Below are 14,917 nucleotides of genomic sequence, written 5' to 3' on the forward strand. Positions count from 1 at the left end.
CTGCTTGCGTTGTGGCCGAAACGTCGTGAGAATTATTTATTATGTTTTATTATTATTATTTATTATTTCCATTCTACGTGACTTTACCGAAAGAACCAAGAAGATGAATCCCTGCAGTCACGAAAGCTTTAAATCGAAATTTAATCAACATCTGCAACTGCTCGACTTACGCGAGATGGAATGTATTATTTAGCATCGATGTATGTTCGCGCTATACTGTCTAATTCTCGTGCGACGCAATTGTTTTTGTTGTTTTTCCGACTTCCCCGACGCGAGTGAATCAATGTGCGGTGACATAAACTGAGGCGTTATGTGAGCAAGGGTTGCACCGTGTGCGCAAAAACTGCACAGGTTTCTTTTAAATACACACGCGCGCGAAAAAGACAGGCAAGGTCTTCGCTACTGAATTCTAATTTTGTCCTAAAAGGGATAGGAGGCTGATGACCCATCACACAAACACAGTCGAGAATATTGATTTATTTTATGTAATATTCTACAATTACCACATGACGCATATGGTTTATTCAGATTTTTTATTAGCTCCATTTGCTGTACGTTAATTTAATCTGTTTTGCTCTTGTCATTTTGGTGACCCCCGGTCACGCTTGCCACTGAGATTTATAATCCTGGTCTCTCGAATTATCACCTGGTTAAACAAAATAGCACTTGAAAAATAATCGGTTTTACAACCTCTGGCAATAAAACAGGTATTCATATTCTTGGTTCTTTCGGTAACGTCACGTAGATAGCAAATAAAAAATTTAAATTAAATTAATTGAAAATAATCAAAGCAAAAAAAACACAATAAAAATAGTAAAATACAATTTATATATTTTTATAATTTTATTTTAGTATTTTTATTTTGTATTTTGCTTTTCATATTTTCAATATTTTTTTTATTTGTAATTTTAATTTTTTTTATTATTGTTATTTTATATCTCCGTGACTTTACCGAAAGAACCAAGAATATGAATTCCTGCAGTCACGAAAGTTTTAAGTCAAAATTAAACAGGTGTTAAGCATCAAACACCAAATAGAAACATTTTGGCAAGGAATCAAGTCTGCATTAATAAACACACACGGTACTGGTGGTGAACATGCAAACAAACATACTCTGATAATAAATGCATTGTCTTTGAAACTAATTGGCCTACACCAGTTAGCCTTCTCTATGGCCGAGTCTCATGAGTGTCAGGCCAGAGAACGCCAGAAGGCGAACAGCACAAAAACGATGCCACTCTCAGAGCATTCATGGCTCGGAGTGAGCAGCTATATCATGGGACCTTTTCGACAGGATCAAAGTATGAAAAGTAACAATAGAATGGAAATAATAAAATAATAAAAATAAAACATAATAAAATTATTCTCACGACGTTTCGGCCACAACGCAAGCAGCCGTCCTCAGGTGAAGAACAGGTCTGTCGATAAGACAGAGTCTGAATGATTCAGACTCTGTCTGAATGAGGACGGCTGCTTGCGTTGTGGCCGAAACGTCGTGAGAATTATTTTACTATGTTTTATTTTTATTATTTTTTATTTCCCTTCTACGTGACTTTACCGAAATAACCAAGAAGATGAATCCCTGCAGTCACGAAAGCTTTAAATCGAACCCTACGTGTTCAATTAAACATTCCCGACTCTGACGTTTACCCCCTTGTCATCGCCGACGTTCATTTTATTCAAGTTCATTTATTCAAGTGCATTGATTAGGTGTAGCCCTGTGAGCCATTCGGCTCTTGAATCGGGTGCAACCGCAACAAACAAAAAACATGAACAAAAAACATCTTAAAGTGAATATGTGACTAAGTGCAAACAGAAAATCCAAGAAAAGACAGCAAAATATTGCAACAAAAAAAAACACCGCACACCAACGCTGTGTGCAAAAATCCCAGTGGGATGCAAGTCAAACAACAACAACAACAACCATAAGACAACTTAGATTAAGGCCATCAGTCTAACTCTGTACTACAACAAAAAACATGGCTAAACCAATACACTTTTCGAAATCACCAAAAAAGCAATCATAGGAACGTGGGCGACGTCTGACTCCGCGGCGGTGCAGGCGGAGTGCTGCGGGGAGGTGCTCCTCTCGCTCAGCTACCTGCCCACGGCGGAGCGTCTCACGGTCGTGTGGTCAAGGCAAGGGCCTCGAGTGGCCCCAAGGCCGAGAGAGTGGCGGTGAGGCGTCGCGCTCTCCTACGTTCGCGATGCGTGCATCTCAACACGGGCGTGTGCGATGTCTTTTGATTGCAATGTGTAACAATAAAATACTTTTTTTTGATTCCTGGGTAGTATTATTTTCTAATTGTTTATGCCTCAAAAGTACAGAAAATTTATATTATTCCCCCACAAACTTTTTTTGTGACCAGGACACAAAAGCAAAGTTAATAATCCACTCCATTAATAACGCTGTGTAACACATTTATTAATGTTTTGTTCCTGGGTAGTAAGTGTTATTTCTAATTGCCTATGCCTCGAAAGTACAGAAAATGGCTATTATTCTCCCACAAACTTTGCTTTTGTGACCAGGACAGTGATTTTTTGAAATATATTTTCAATGAGAAAACGTGGTGTGCATTCCTTCTCATAAAGTCCCGGTCACAAAAGAAAAGTTTGTGGGGAATAATCGCCATTTTCCATACTTTTGAGGTATAAGCAATTAGAAAATAACATTTGCTACCGAGGAACAAAAATCGTGTGACATAGTGTGTTATTATACGCTGATGGCGGGCGGCGGAGAGTGGTGCACGGCGCTTCTCTGCTCTCCTGCCTTCACGAACTCGCGCTGACCAGCGTGGCGCATGTACATTATGGGAAGGTGATGAGTGATCATGTTGTGCTGTTGGTAACCCCATCCATTCATTCACACGAACCCGTGTGCGTGTGTGCGTGCACGTGTGTGTGTCGGCCACCTGGGAAGCTGTAGTGTGGTGGTTAACGCGCTGCGCTTACTGCCAACACCAGTGACGATGATCTAAACCGGTCCTGGGCCTCCCCTAGGTCGAGTCAGCCTCAAAATGAGTACCTGGCGCTGTGTGTACTGGGGAGACAAAGGGGGTCGGGCGTGGTGCTGGCCACCCACCCCCTCGTCTGCCGTTCCGGCCTTCTTAGGTGCTCACTAACAGCGCTTGCCCCAAAAGTATGTCAAGGCTGTATGGGAGATCTTTTTAAATCCTTTATATTAAGTTCACTTGCTTGCTTGCTTGCGCGCTTACGACCGTGCAAATCTTTCGGTCGTTTTTTAACCCACTTCCCGTGATCCAATCGAGCTGACATTTTGCCCACAGACTCGTTGTGCGTGACGATTTATTTTCGTGAAAAAAAAATTCCAAAATTTTCCACTTTTTAGGAAAAAAAAATTTCATATTTAATTTAAAATACCAATGTTATAAAAATGAAACTCTTACTCAAGAAAAACAGAAATGAATAATAAAATAAAACCGATGCCACGCATATAAAGGATTCATAGTGAAAAACCTTGTTTTTACGGGTTAATGTTTTTGTCTTGCGTCTGCCATCTGCCCGGCTGCACGCAGCCCCCTTCGTGAAGGTGTACCTGCTGCAGGGCGGCCGCAAGGTGAGCAAGAAGAAGACGGTGACCAAGAGAGACGAGAGGAATCCCGTCTACAACGATGCCATCATCTTCTCCGTGCCCGCCAGCACACTGCAGGCGAGCGAGCACTCTTCTGACGCTGACGGACGCGCATGCCCCGTCCTGCTTGACAGACTATTGCGTCGAGTGGTGTTTGCGAGCACCTGTAAGGGCCAACGCAGCACACAAAGGGAAGGCACCACACGTTTGGGTATGGCCCTGGAAGACGATACCACATGGCGATTTCTGGATTCACTTCTGCATTAGACCGGTCACTCAAAGCTATAAACTGCTCATTCAAGCAAATCTAATATCTTTTCACATTGTTTTGAACCAGTCCATAGCGCTCTCTCCCTCTCTTATGTACGGCTGTATGTTGAACTTCTTTCGCACCGTACGTAGCCAACCGTGCGAATAGGAGGTGCGGTTGAATGAATAGCAACTGAAAGTCTGTGTCTGGATTAGTTAGCAGCCAGGAAACGACTTGGGTCGATGGCTGCAGGTGATGTGTGTAGAGTGCTCCGTTTACTCTCGATGCTTCCACAGTGGTTCACTGCGTGGTCGATGGTCTGGTCAGTGTGAACGCAATCACACGCAGGGCTATCTTTTGTCGAGCAATGGGTGTGCAAATTGGACAGCAGCATCAATGGTGGTGCTCTACGTAAGTAAACCAAACCAAGGCGTAGGGCCCAATAAGCTCAGGGTTGAGGGTCGGAGCTGGGTTTAATGACAAAAATATGGTGTATCAAATATCAGCTCCATTACATATCGTGATAAACATATCAAGCGAATGCATCTTCTCTCATTCGCTACAGCTCTTTTTACATTTATCTCACTGCATCTCTATCGCTTGTCGATATCTCTTCTTTTGATTTAAAGCTTTCGTGACTGCAGGGATTCGTAGTATTGGTTATTTGGTAAAGTCACGTAGAAGGGAAACAATAAAATAATAAAAATATAAAACAAAAAATTATCCTTTCTGTCATCTCACTAGGATTTTCATTTCGTAGCATGAAGGTCATCGTCACGGCTTTTCGAACATTTTACCAACGTTGTTTTTTCCCCTCCATGCAGGACATCTCCCTGCGGGTGACGGTGGCTGACCACAGTGAAGGCACGAGAGCCGAGAACATCGGCCACGCGGTCATCGGCCCGCAGAGCTCAGGGGTGGCACTCGCGCATTGGCAGCAGATGCTGGCCACGCTGCGCAGACCCGTGTCCATGTGGCACCCGTTGCGTAAATCCCACGCATGAGCCACAGCGCTCAGCCAGGGGACAGGGCGGCTCCAGCCACCACACAACCACCCAACCACTCAGCGCCGACCGTCGTTCATTCGCACGTCGGGAAGACGCGCTCGCCAAGGGGAGATACCGCCTGCAGCCAGAACGCTGAAACGACAGCATCTCAGCATCCCCCGAGAGACTCGCTGATGATTCGGGCGGTGTGGGTCAGGATGGATTTGGACTGCACGCCATCGGGCGCGAAGAGACGAGCGCATCGCAAGTAAATCGTTGCGGTCCCCTGCCCAACACCCGCGCGTTGCTCGGTGGGCTTTGCTCACGCCCGAGTGCAACGAAGCAGAGACTCACGAAACTCGCCATCAGCACTTTGTCCCTGGTAATAACTTAAGTCCAATGTGTTATTGCAAGGGTGTCTAGCCAGGAGTGAGCAATGATATTAGTTCGAACTTTCACGTTCTCGCTAATACGAGAAAATGACATAAAATACGACGGAATCTCAGCGGTAACTTTTCAACCTTTGTTTTTAAATTAAATTTTACTCCGAGATTACTTTTTTATTGATTTTAAATGCCGTCTCATCTCAGCTGATGTCTCAGTGATGTTATTCTACAAAGCCCATTGAAGATTTCAAGAATGTATTGTACCACAGACTTGGTTAAGTGTGACTGGAGATAAAGTGTTCTGTAACAACACTACCTATGAATATGTCCACTTTAAATGCGAGTTTAGGATTTATTCGTTAATTTGGTCACTACTCTATGGTTGATAATAGATGGCCCAGTTCGAATCCTAAATAATTCATATTTGCTCATTTCCCCAGTTACCGTTCGTGCATATTTCACTTTCTTCCATCAGTTACCCTGTGTGCATTACAATTTACCCCATTACAAATCGTCCATTTACATTGCAGTGTACGTTTTAATCAGTCAACTTTGCTCACACTTCTATCAGAGAAGGAACAACAAGATACATTTTGTCTTCTCATACACACGGAGCATTCAAGAACGACAACTCTCACCGCTACACCAAGGGGTTGTCCGGAGTCCACAAGGCAGAGGGCCTCACAGTTTGACGCCGCATACGAGCCACGTGAAATAAAGAAATGTCCACTCATTAGCAAGCAAGAGGGCAAAAAGCAAGGCAATTATTTTACAGTTGCAACGAAGGGAATGATAACCTGAATTCCACGTATTCCCCAGGTGCTGTGATAAGCACGGGCGTGTGCTGCTCCACAACTCCTTTGGTGACATTCAATTACAGCAGTCCTAGTTTTTTTTATCACTTGTATGCATTAATCACAAACAAAGGGACAAAAAATAGTACAGTGGTTGGGCAGTGTGCACTCAGCGCATCGGGCACAACACGATTGGAAAGAAAACAATTCAAGTGGCAATACCCAAAGCCAAATGAAGTGCACGAGTGATAATTTAATCAAAAACATTTCATTAATTCTCTAATTGCCAAACACAAGCCATAATAGCAATGTGCAGGGTCTGCCTGCATTAGAGTATGCATGAGAACGTCCTCATTGTGTGTGTGAATAAAGCCATTATTTTAAAGAGGGGGCCTTTGCTCAGTACCATGGTCACATCATTGTTTTGGTTTCCAGTGGTTAAGATACATTTATCATTCGCCTGCTAAACAGGGATTTTAAGCAGGGGCTGCAATGTGACACTGCTACACCTCTTGCACTGGCACATCTGAGCCCCAACGGCGTGGGGCTCTCGTTGTACGTATGTATATTGAACTTCTTTCGCACCGTGCATAGCAATTCATGCTAATCGGAGCTGTGCGGGGAAGGACAACAAACGAGACATGAAAAGCAGTTCTAAAGAAAGGGTGGTTTTCCACTGGCCAATAAACTCTGGCCTCACAGGACATCTGAATTAATCATTATGATCCAGACTCGCGACTCATTCATTGATGACTTGGATCCTGCAGTGGGAAAAAAAACAACCTATAGCGCCTCCTGTAGATGCGATGGACAAGCTCGGCATGGCCCCAGCGTGGCTTGAATGTGGGAAAAAGAGGTGTATACCTTTGTTTTTGTAAGCAGGCAGTCCTTGCAACAATGCACTATTGCGGTTAAACACAAGCTTTCAAATGGAATTTCTAATATGGACACAATTTTACTCTAACAGAACCCACATATGCTGAAACTGGTGTTTATGTCAAACTGTAAATGGTAAAATGTTGTGCTGTTTTAAAAAAAACAATACTGGTGCTTAATATGGTAGTTCCCTAATCGGTATTGTATTCAATACTAGACACTCAAAATATTCCAATGGAATACTACAGACAGTGATACGGTGCAGTCTATAACACCTGTTATGCATGGTGGTATCCCATCTTATCACGGTCCAGGTTCAACCTGATTAGGTTCCAAGACTGGATGAAACCGGGCACATCCTATGTGGTTTGGTCAAGGTATAAAATTTAACCAAAATAACTTTTCTACAAATGATCAAACGAGCTTTGTGCAATGCTCACAGTTAATTCAGAGCTAGTGATGGAAATTAGACTTTCCTATGGTACTGCCAATTCCGATATCCGCTGGTGGAGTTTGTTTTACTGACCCTGGCGGAATCATGGGCTGGATTGGACCTGGCAAAGTTGGAAATAACTACAGTTTTTTATGAATGACAGAAATTTCGCAGGCTCTAGTTACAACAGTAGTCGCGTTACATGTCAGCTCCCCAATTATCAAATCCATACGTGAATTTTAAGAGGCAGAAAATATCAGCTAGTTAAAAAACTATTATGAGATAATATCCAGTTTTGAACAATTCTGGGGAATAAAATCTGCACTACAAGGTTTTGAGTTTTGTAATGTAGATAACGCATTGAAAGTTGATACAGTAGTTATTTTGCTGTTATAGACACCTTTTACCTACTGAATGTCTTGTAATAATGTATGGTATAATGTTGTATGGTAGATTATATAACATTTCCCTGATTTTACTTTGGAGAAATATATTTAACGATCCATATTTTATAAATAATGTACATTTAAATATTGTGTACGTAAAAGCTGCTTTGGAAATATACCATATACACGATGCAGAGGTTTACAATGTTTCATGTATGAATATATTTCAAACATTCATTGATATCTACAACGCTCTCACAGTACTATAATTTACAGGTATCTGCAAATTGTTCTGCATGAATGTCTGATGGTGTAAGCGCTTAAAGGTCATCAGCAGTGGGATGGTGGCTTCTGTCACGAGCTTATCACACAGTGCAGTTCGCGAGCAAATGTTTAGTTTAGTCTGCATCAATTTTGTTCTAAAATTATATACATCTGCCACCTCAAGACAGCAGCTTGCGTTGAGACTGAAAATAATCCATTAGTCCTTGGGCCAGACCAGATATGGGCACCACCCAAGGTGTCAAAACTTCAATGATGCCATTTTATTTGTTACACCAACAGAAGTAAAATAGTACATGATAATCTTTCCAAATGAGAAGCTGTTTAATTTCTCTCGCAGGAAAACCTGTTTTTGCACCTCTCGCAATCACGCCGATTTGCCCGGACGTTACAAAAAAACATTCCAACACCTCTGCTTTTAATTAAGACAATAAATAATTTACAAAATGGATGTTTGTCCCCAAGGCATGTATTTCATACATATCTTGCATTTATTCACGCTTGTTCTTCAATTTTAGTGACTTAGTTAAGTCTGGAATAGATTGGCGCTATCTGTTTTCATTCTGTTTCTAGCAGCTTGTTTGCTCATGATCATTTACTGGTAGGTGAGGCAAGTACTGGTGGTTCTGTATTATTTCTGTTCAGTAAAGATATCTAAAGTGCTAACTTTACCCGCACTGTATTGTTATTGTACCTGTTAAGATTATTAATTAAGGCCAGGGACTTAACTCATAATCTTAACAGGTGGCTCGCTATTGGAAAGGTCCGGCATGTTGCGAGTTCATATCCTGTTTGGGGGTTGACTCAGCCCATCATCTCTATGGGATAAAAAATGAGTACCACTTTGTGGGGAAGTCAACAATGATTTTGTCCTTTGAATAGACTCGCCCCCCCCACATCCCGCCATAGGAATGTGGAATTTACATCGCTGGCTCAGGGCTGTAAACGGGGGATGAGCACCGCCTCAATTCTCAGCTGAGCAGGACATCGCTTTGATAATCGTTCAAACGTGGCGATGTATACATCTAGCAGTATCACCACATCTATGGCTTGTCGAATTCAATAGAAGTTAGACCAGGTCAGTGCCCATCAGCTGGCCTTCAGGATGCTGTTTGTTCCTCCACGGTATCGTTGCATGCAATGCGGAGCACACGCAGTGCCAGCCGCTGATCTCGGCCCCCGACAGCGGGACACAGAGGCACGTGCATGCCAGACCTGTAGGGTTGCCACCTCTGAGGTCCGTAGAAATAAATCTGAGACGTAAGCACCACGGGCAGAGGAATACCTCGCAATCCCCAGAGGAGGGGAGAGCCACACGTAAAGGCGCCGTTTTGACTGTGGCAATGTTACACAACTGGCAAAAAAAACTGGGACTTTTAGCGTCCCATGACGACTTAAACAGATTTCCCTGGGCAGCGGTTAGCCTGAACAAAATAATGTTCCTGGGAAAACCAGGGCAGGTGGTAACCCTTGGTGACCGTATAGACTCCTTGACTTCACTCTCAAAAAACGTCTGGGACCCCCGTCAGAAAGGGCTCCTCTCGTCCAAGGAGGCGGCAAGTGACCGTGAGTGATAAAAACAATACACCCATCAATTCAAAACCCGGCGTGGATCTGCTTGGGCTGTCCCGTGAATTTCCGGTCGGTGGAAGTCTGTTGGAGCCCAGGGCCACGTGGCCCCGGTGGTGGCCTGGAGACGGCGTGAATCCTCGATAGGTCCATGCAGAGCTTGGGGAAGACGGTGATGACAATGGTGGGGGAGCAGCGGGGGGGGGGGGGTGCGACCACTTCCCTCCCAGGCAAGAAACAAGCATATCCCGGGCGCTAGCCAGCTCCGTTTTGTTTCGAACAAAAAAATATCCAAGCTACGTGGAAACAATTGCACTCTCATAGGTGGGGATTTCGTTGATCGAGTCTTGCCTGAAGTTTCGTCGCCGCAGCACCGACAGTTGGGTTTACGACTAAAGTCGTGCACGCTATTTTGTTTTCTCGGCTGTACACCAAAGAGGAGGTTTCCAAAGAAGAGGTTGCCAGCAATGAAGATACTGATGCTGCAGCCCAGTACGAAGCTGCTGTGAATCAGTCATACAATCAGCTGATCCTCTTCATCAGGATGGAGCTTTTTGGCAATCCTCAAGTGATGACAATGACTGATCTCACTTCTAGACTGGTTGGTTCAATGAACTCCCTAGGCATTGTCCAAGTCAAGGAATCAACAAAGAAGCACATAAGGCGAAAGCTGCAGAGTGCATTTGCTGGAGCCTTGCGCATCTTCCCTGATGGGAAAGGAAAACTCCTCCTCTATCCAGATAACCTGTCCATGAGGGAACTTGCCAAAGAAAATCAGTCTTTCAAAAGGGAGCCGCGGACCCTGAAAAGTGTCGGTGCTCAGGATGTTATAGCCAAAGCAGCCATCAAATTGAGAGAGGACAGGCAGATAGAAACCTGTTCAGCCACATGATCCTGGTGGCTGATAGCAGGAAGGTGAATATGAAGGATGTCCTTGCCCATGGGCACTGGCAAATGCTGATGGGTCCCTACGGAAAACAAACAAGGCTGCACTTGCCAGAGAGCTTGAAAAGAATGTGTCTCCTGCAAAAGACATCCCAACCCCATCTACTTCCATCATTGATGGGATTAGCCTGGTCCAAAAAATGAATGGCAACAACAAAACCTTTGCACAGGTGGCAGTCAGCCTTGACTCAGGTCCTCCTCGAGGGGGCACAGTGAGAGGATTGATGTTGTTTTTGATGTCTACCGACAGACTTCTATCAAAGATGCTGAACGACTGAACCGGGGTGCAGACACAACTCTCCAGGACAAGAACCTTGCAGGGAGACACCACGTCCAGCAGTGGAGGAAATTCCTGCGCAGTCCCTCCAACAAGACCAGTCTCATCATGTTTCTGGTGGAAGAGTGGAAACTCCCACGATACAGAGAGATGCTGCATGGCAAGATGTTGTACATGACCTGTGAGGAAACCTGCTACAAGTTGACAGAAGATGAGTGTGAGGAAGTAGCAGAGCTGCATTCCGCGCATGAAGAAGCTGACACCCGTCTGCTCCAGCATGCATTGCATGCAGCAAATGTGAGCTCGTTATCATCACAAATGAGGACACCGTTGTCATGGTGCTTTGTCTTGGCTTCCCATCTACCAGAAGTGTGGGACACAGAACCGCACACGGTTTGTCGATATCAGCAAACTGGCAAGGTCACTTTGGGTCAGCATCTGTGACAGCCTGATTGGCTTACACGCATTCACAGGCTGCAACACTGTCGGTGCATTCGCCGGTCGAGGGGAGCTGAATGCCCTGAAGATGATGAGAATGGACACTTCCTGCCAAGAGACTTTTAGTCGACTGGGGCAGTCATGGAGTGTGAGTGATGAGTTGTTCCAGAAAATTGAGCAGCTCACCTGTCGCATGTATGTTGCTAACAGCAGCACTGGTGAGGTGAACGAACTGCGCTACCAGCTCTCCTGTACCAAATGGGTCGAGTCCGGCCAGCTGCCACCATGTAGAGACTGTCTCTTCACGCATGTTCAACGAGCCATCAGGCAGCAATCTGGAAGTGCTGTCTGCAGGCTAACCCTGTGGTGCCAAGCCCTACTGAGTATGGATGGACAGACGATGATGGAAAGCTGGCCATTTACCGGATGCGCTCCGCACCCGCACCAGATGTGGTCTTGGAACTGCTAGCAAGCAAGTGTGTGCGTTCATGCAAAATGCCAAGCTGTACGTGTCTGGCAAATGGACTGACATGCACAGACATGTACAGGTTAAAGACCTGCAGTATCTAAAAATTGCAGAATGATCCAAAACCTGACTTTGAACTCGGGGAGTCAGATGACGAGATAGACGAGCAGTTTGATGCGTGACACAGGGTGGTGATTCTGATGGTATTACTGTGGTAGTAGTAGTATACATTGATGCACAGTGTGGTGATTCTGGACTTGGTTACCCTTCTTAACACCATCTAAATACACACAGAGCTTGATAACAATAATGTAACCTTCTTCACATATACCCATCACTAACGATATGTATGGGATTACATGTATCATTGACGTATATGCGGATGTCAATGTTGATCATATTCAAGTAGTTCCTTACCTCACTATGGTATTCCTTATTATCCTGTGTTTTCATTGTGTATTTAAACCAATAAAAACCAGTTGGTGACCTAACTGGCTTTGGTCTAGGTAGTTTTTCAGTAACAATGCCCATTTCTTCGTTCCAGACGCCTGTCACAGGGTATGGGTATAAAAGTCATGGTGACTACAACTAAGCTGCCACTCCGCAAAGGTTATCATGTCAGAGTGTCCCACACACGTGGAGGATTACAAAAATCATGACTAGACTTTGCCACCTCAGGTGGTACCAATAAGTGATTTTTTTTTGGTCTCACGGATTACATCGTGGCACGCATCCTGCAAACCAAACAGGAAATGTTTACTTAAAATGTGCCCCGCATCACATCAATGTGACACAACGCATTTGCAGTCTCTCGTCTCATCGTGCTCACCAAAGCCGACGATTCATCCGATGCCAGCAGCACGCATGTATGTCCTTGCGCGATGCAATGTTTTCTCTGCAGATCATTCCAAGGCAAAGAGAGGATTTTTTTTCCCCCTTAAACCAGTCAATATGTTTTTTTTTGTGCGAGAATGTGTCTTTGGTTTCCAAAATCACATTTAGAATTCTGGAGACGTCACCAACCCTGGGCTTGTGTAATCATTGTTAATGTATTAAAAACAGTGTCTGTGCATACCGATGTGGAGGTAATCTGCCCCAACCGATTTGCGTAGCAGGGAATTATGTTTGCAATATGTTAAATTATTCGTTGTAGTTGATTATGTTTTTGCTTCTGCCATTTTTGTGAACCAGGCCACTCTTGCAAACGAGACTATCCCTGTTTCTTGAGTTATCACCTGGTTAGACAGTGAACTGAACCTATTATATAATATCACGACAATGAGCCAGAATCCTGGTGTTTGCATACCTTGAATATGCTCTCTCTTAACAGCAATACCTAATAATAACACAACCCTATTTCAATTTAAAGCTTTCGTGACTGCAGGGATTCATCTTCTTGATTCTTTCGGTAAAGTCACGTAGAAGGGAAATGATAAAATAATAAAAAATAAAACATAATAAAATACAATTCTCAAGAACAGGTTCTTCACCTGAGGACGGCTGCTTGCGTTGTGGCCGAAACGTCGTGAAAATTGTATTTTATTATGTTTTATTTTTATTATTTTATTATTTCCCTTCTACGTGACTTTACCGAAAGAACCAAGAAGAACAACCCTATTTCTTTTCCATCAACTCATTAAACACAGAGAAGCGCTCGCCCACGTAAATACTCTATCCACTCTCACGTCTCATGTCTTGTCACTCCACGAGGCTGTGTTAATTCACTCGAGTGCGTATGGGGATTTCAACTGTTCCCTGCACCTACTCAACATGATGAACCTTGATTGATACGACATCGACGCTGGTGGTGAATTCTCTGTGCGAGTGTGCACGCACCCTTGTCGGAATCTTTGTTTTTTATGGAGCTTATTTCAGAAAGACCCAAAAAGCTAATCAATCTTATACTCTTATATAAGCGCACAACTTTATCTATCTGTGATGAACACTGCACTTTTCGTCGTTTTCATGCAGGGGGCGCTGCAAACCTACGCGCCCCCTGCATGAACGACGGAGGAGCAGGTACAGACGTTCGATTACGTTGGAATCGATCTGCAGACGGCGGTCTTCTCGCACGGCCAGCAGCTCCGTGTCGCCTTATCTCGATCCCGCAATCTCAAACAGGCGAAAGTCCACATCGAACCGAACCCCCAGCAAGGCCATCTACTTAACGACGAGAGAAAATTCACACGAAATTTCGTTTTCAATTAAGTCCTCCAGATGTAAAATGAGATAAGCTTTTAATGAAGAAATACAATTATCTAATTCAAAACATAATACAATTAAAAAATGTTTCATTTTAAACTTCAAAACGGAGCATCGGGTGCTTGCGTGAATGCGTCGTTCGTGTGAATTTTTTTTGTGACATTCCTGGCCAAAGGCAGTAAATGGTTGTGAGGGGCGCCACAGGCGCCCGTAAACAACCCCTAGTTTTATAGATATTGACCAAAGCGATGTGTCCTGGGTTGTTCAAGGTAAGCATGACACTTGGTTAACAATGAGGGGCGAAAATCACTTAAAGTTATCGGTGAACAAGATGCCAAAGCATTGTGGATAATCACTAAACATCCACACCCAATTGTTTTGTCAATCCACTGCTGGATGAGGGCCTTTAACATTCCATGGGAGCCGTGGGAGGCTACTTGGCAATACTTCTCCACGCTGGCGAGTGCAGGATGGTCGTGAATGGACGATGGTGCATGGCAGTACACTACAATTTTGCTGCGCTACCCTCTGTTGTCCAGAAAGTAGCCGAATTATTAATGATGCTGAGCACGTAAAGTACAAGAGTGACGCTACAGTGACATGACTCGGTTGGTCGTGACTGTGACTTTAAATATTTAATCTCATCCACAAACGTTCCTACTCCTGGCGACCAACCCAGAAGACGGAGTCTGGATGCTAATCTACAATTTTAGAGTTAGTTTGTATTCTCCTTTGTGCTTTTCTGCAATATTGAACAATCTGGTCACCTTAAGAGCTGGGTGAATAAAACAAACCTCCGAGACAAAACGGTGAGAGTGGGGTCATTGTAACAGCGTGTGCCACAGGGTTAATCTGTACGCTCCTGTTGCACAAAGACAAATCGGTGAATTCGCCAGTGGATGTAAACCATCTCCCAGAACAAATGGTACTGAAAGGGAATCATTGTGCCTCGACTTAGAACTTTGCTTTGCAGTTCAGGGCGACTTGATGGTGTGCGGCATGATTATTATTTTGGACCAAGCTGAACTACTGGAC

General features: G+C 44.1%; 1 protein-coding gene across 1 annotated transcript; it reads left to right on the plus strand.

Moving 5' to 3' along the window:
* Nucleotides 1-2,062: 2,062 nt before the first annotated feature.
* Nucleotides 2,063-5,355, plus strand: LOC133340075 (synaptotagmin-12-like; the record flags this gene model as incomplete). The annotated part of the gene is made up of 3 exons (XM_061548142.1): nt 2,063-2,178; nt 3,537-3,670; nt 4,667-5,355. Coding segments are annotated over 3 exons (430 nt in total), but the record flags the coding sequence as incomplete, so codon positions are not given.
* Nucleotides 5,356-14,917: the final 9,562 nt, after the last annotated feature.

The sequence above is a fragment of the Lethenteron reissneri genome, unplaced genomic scaffold (assembly GCF_015708825.2).
Source record: "Lethenteron reissneri isolate LAM-NWPU_2019-01 unplaced genomic scaffold, ASM1570882v1 scaffold_703, whole genome shotgun sequence".
NCBI lineage: Eukaryota > Metazoa > Chordata > Hyperoartia > Petromyzontiformes > Petromyzontidae > Lethenteron > Lethenteron reissneri.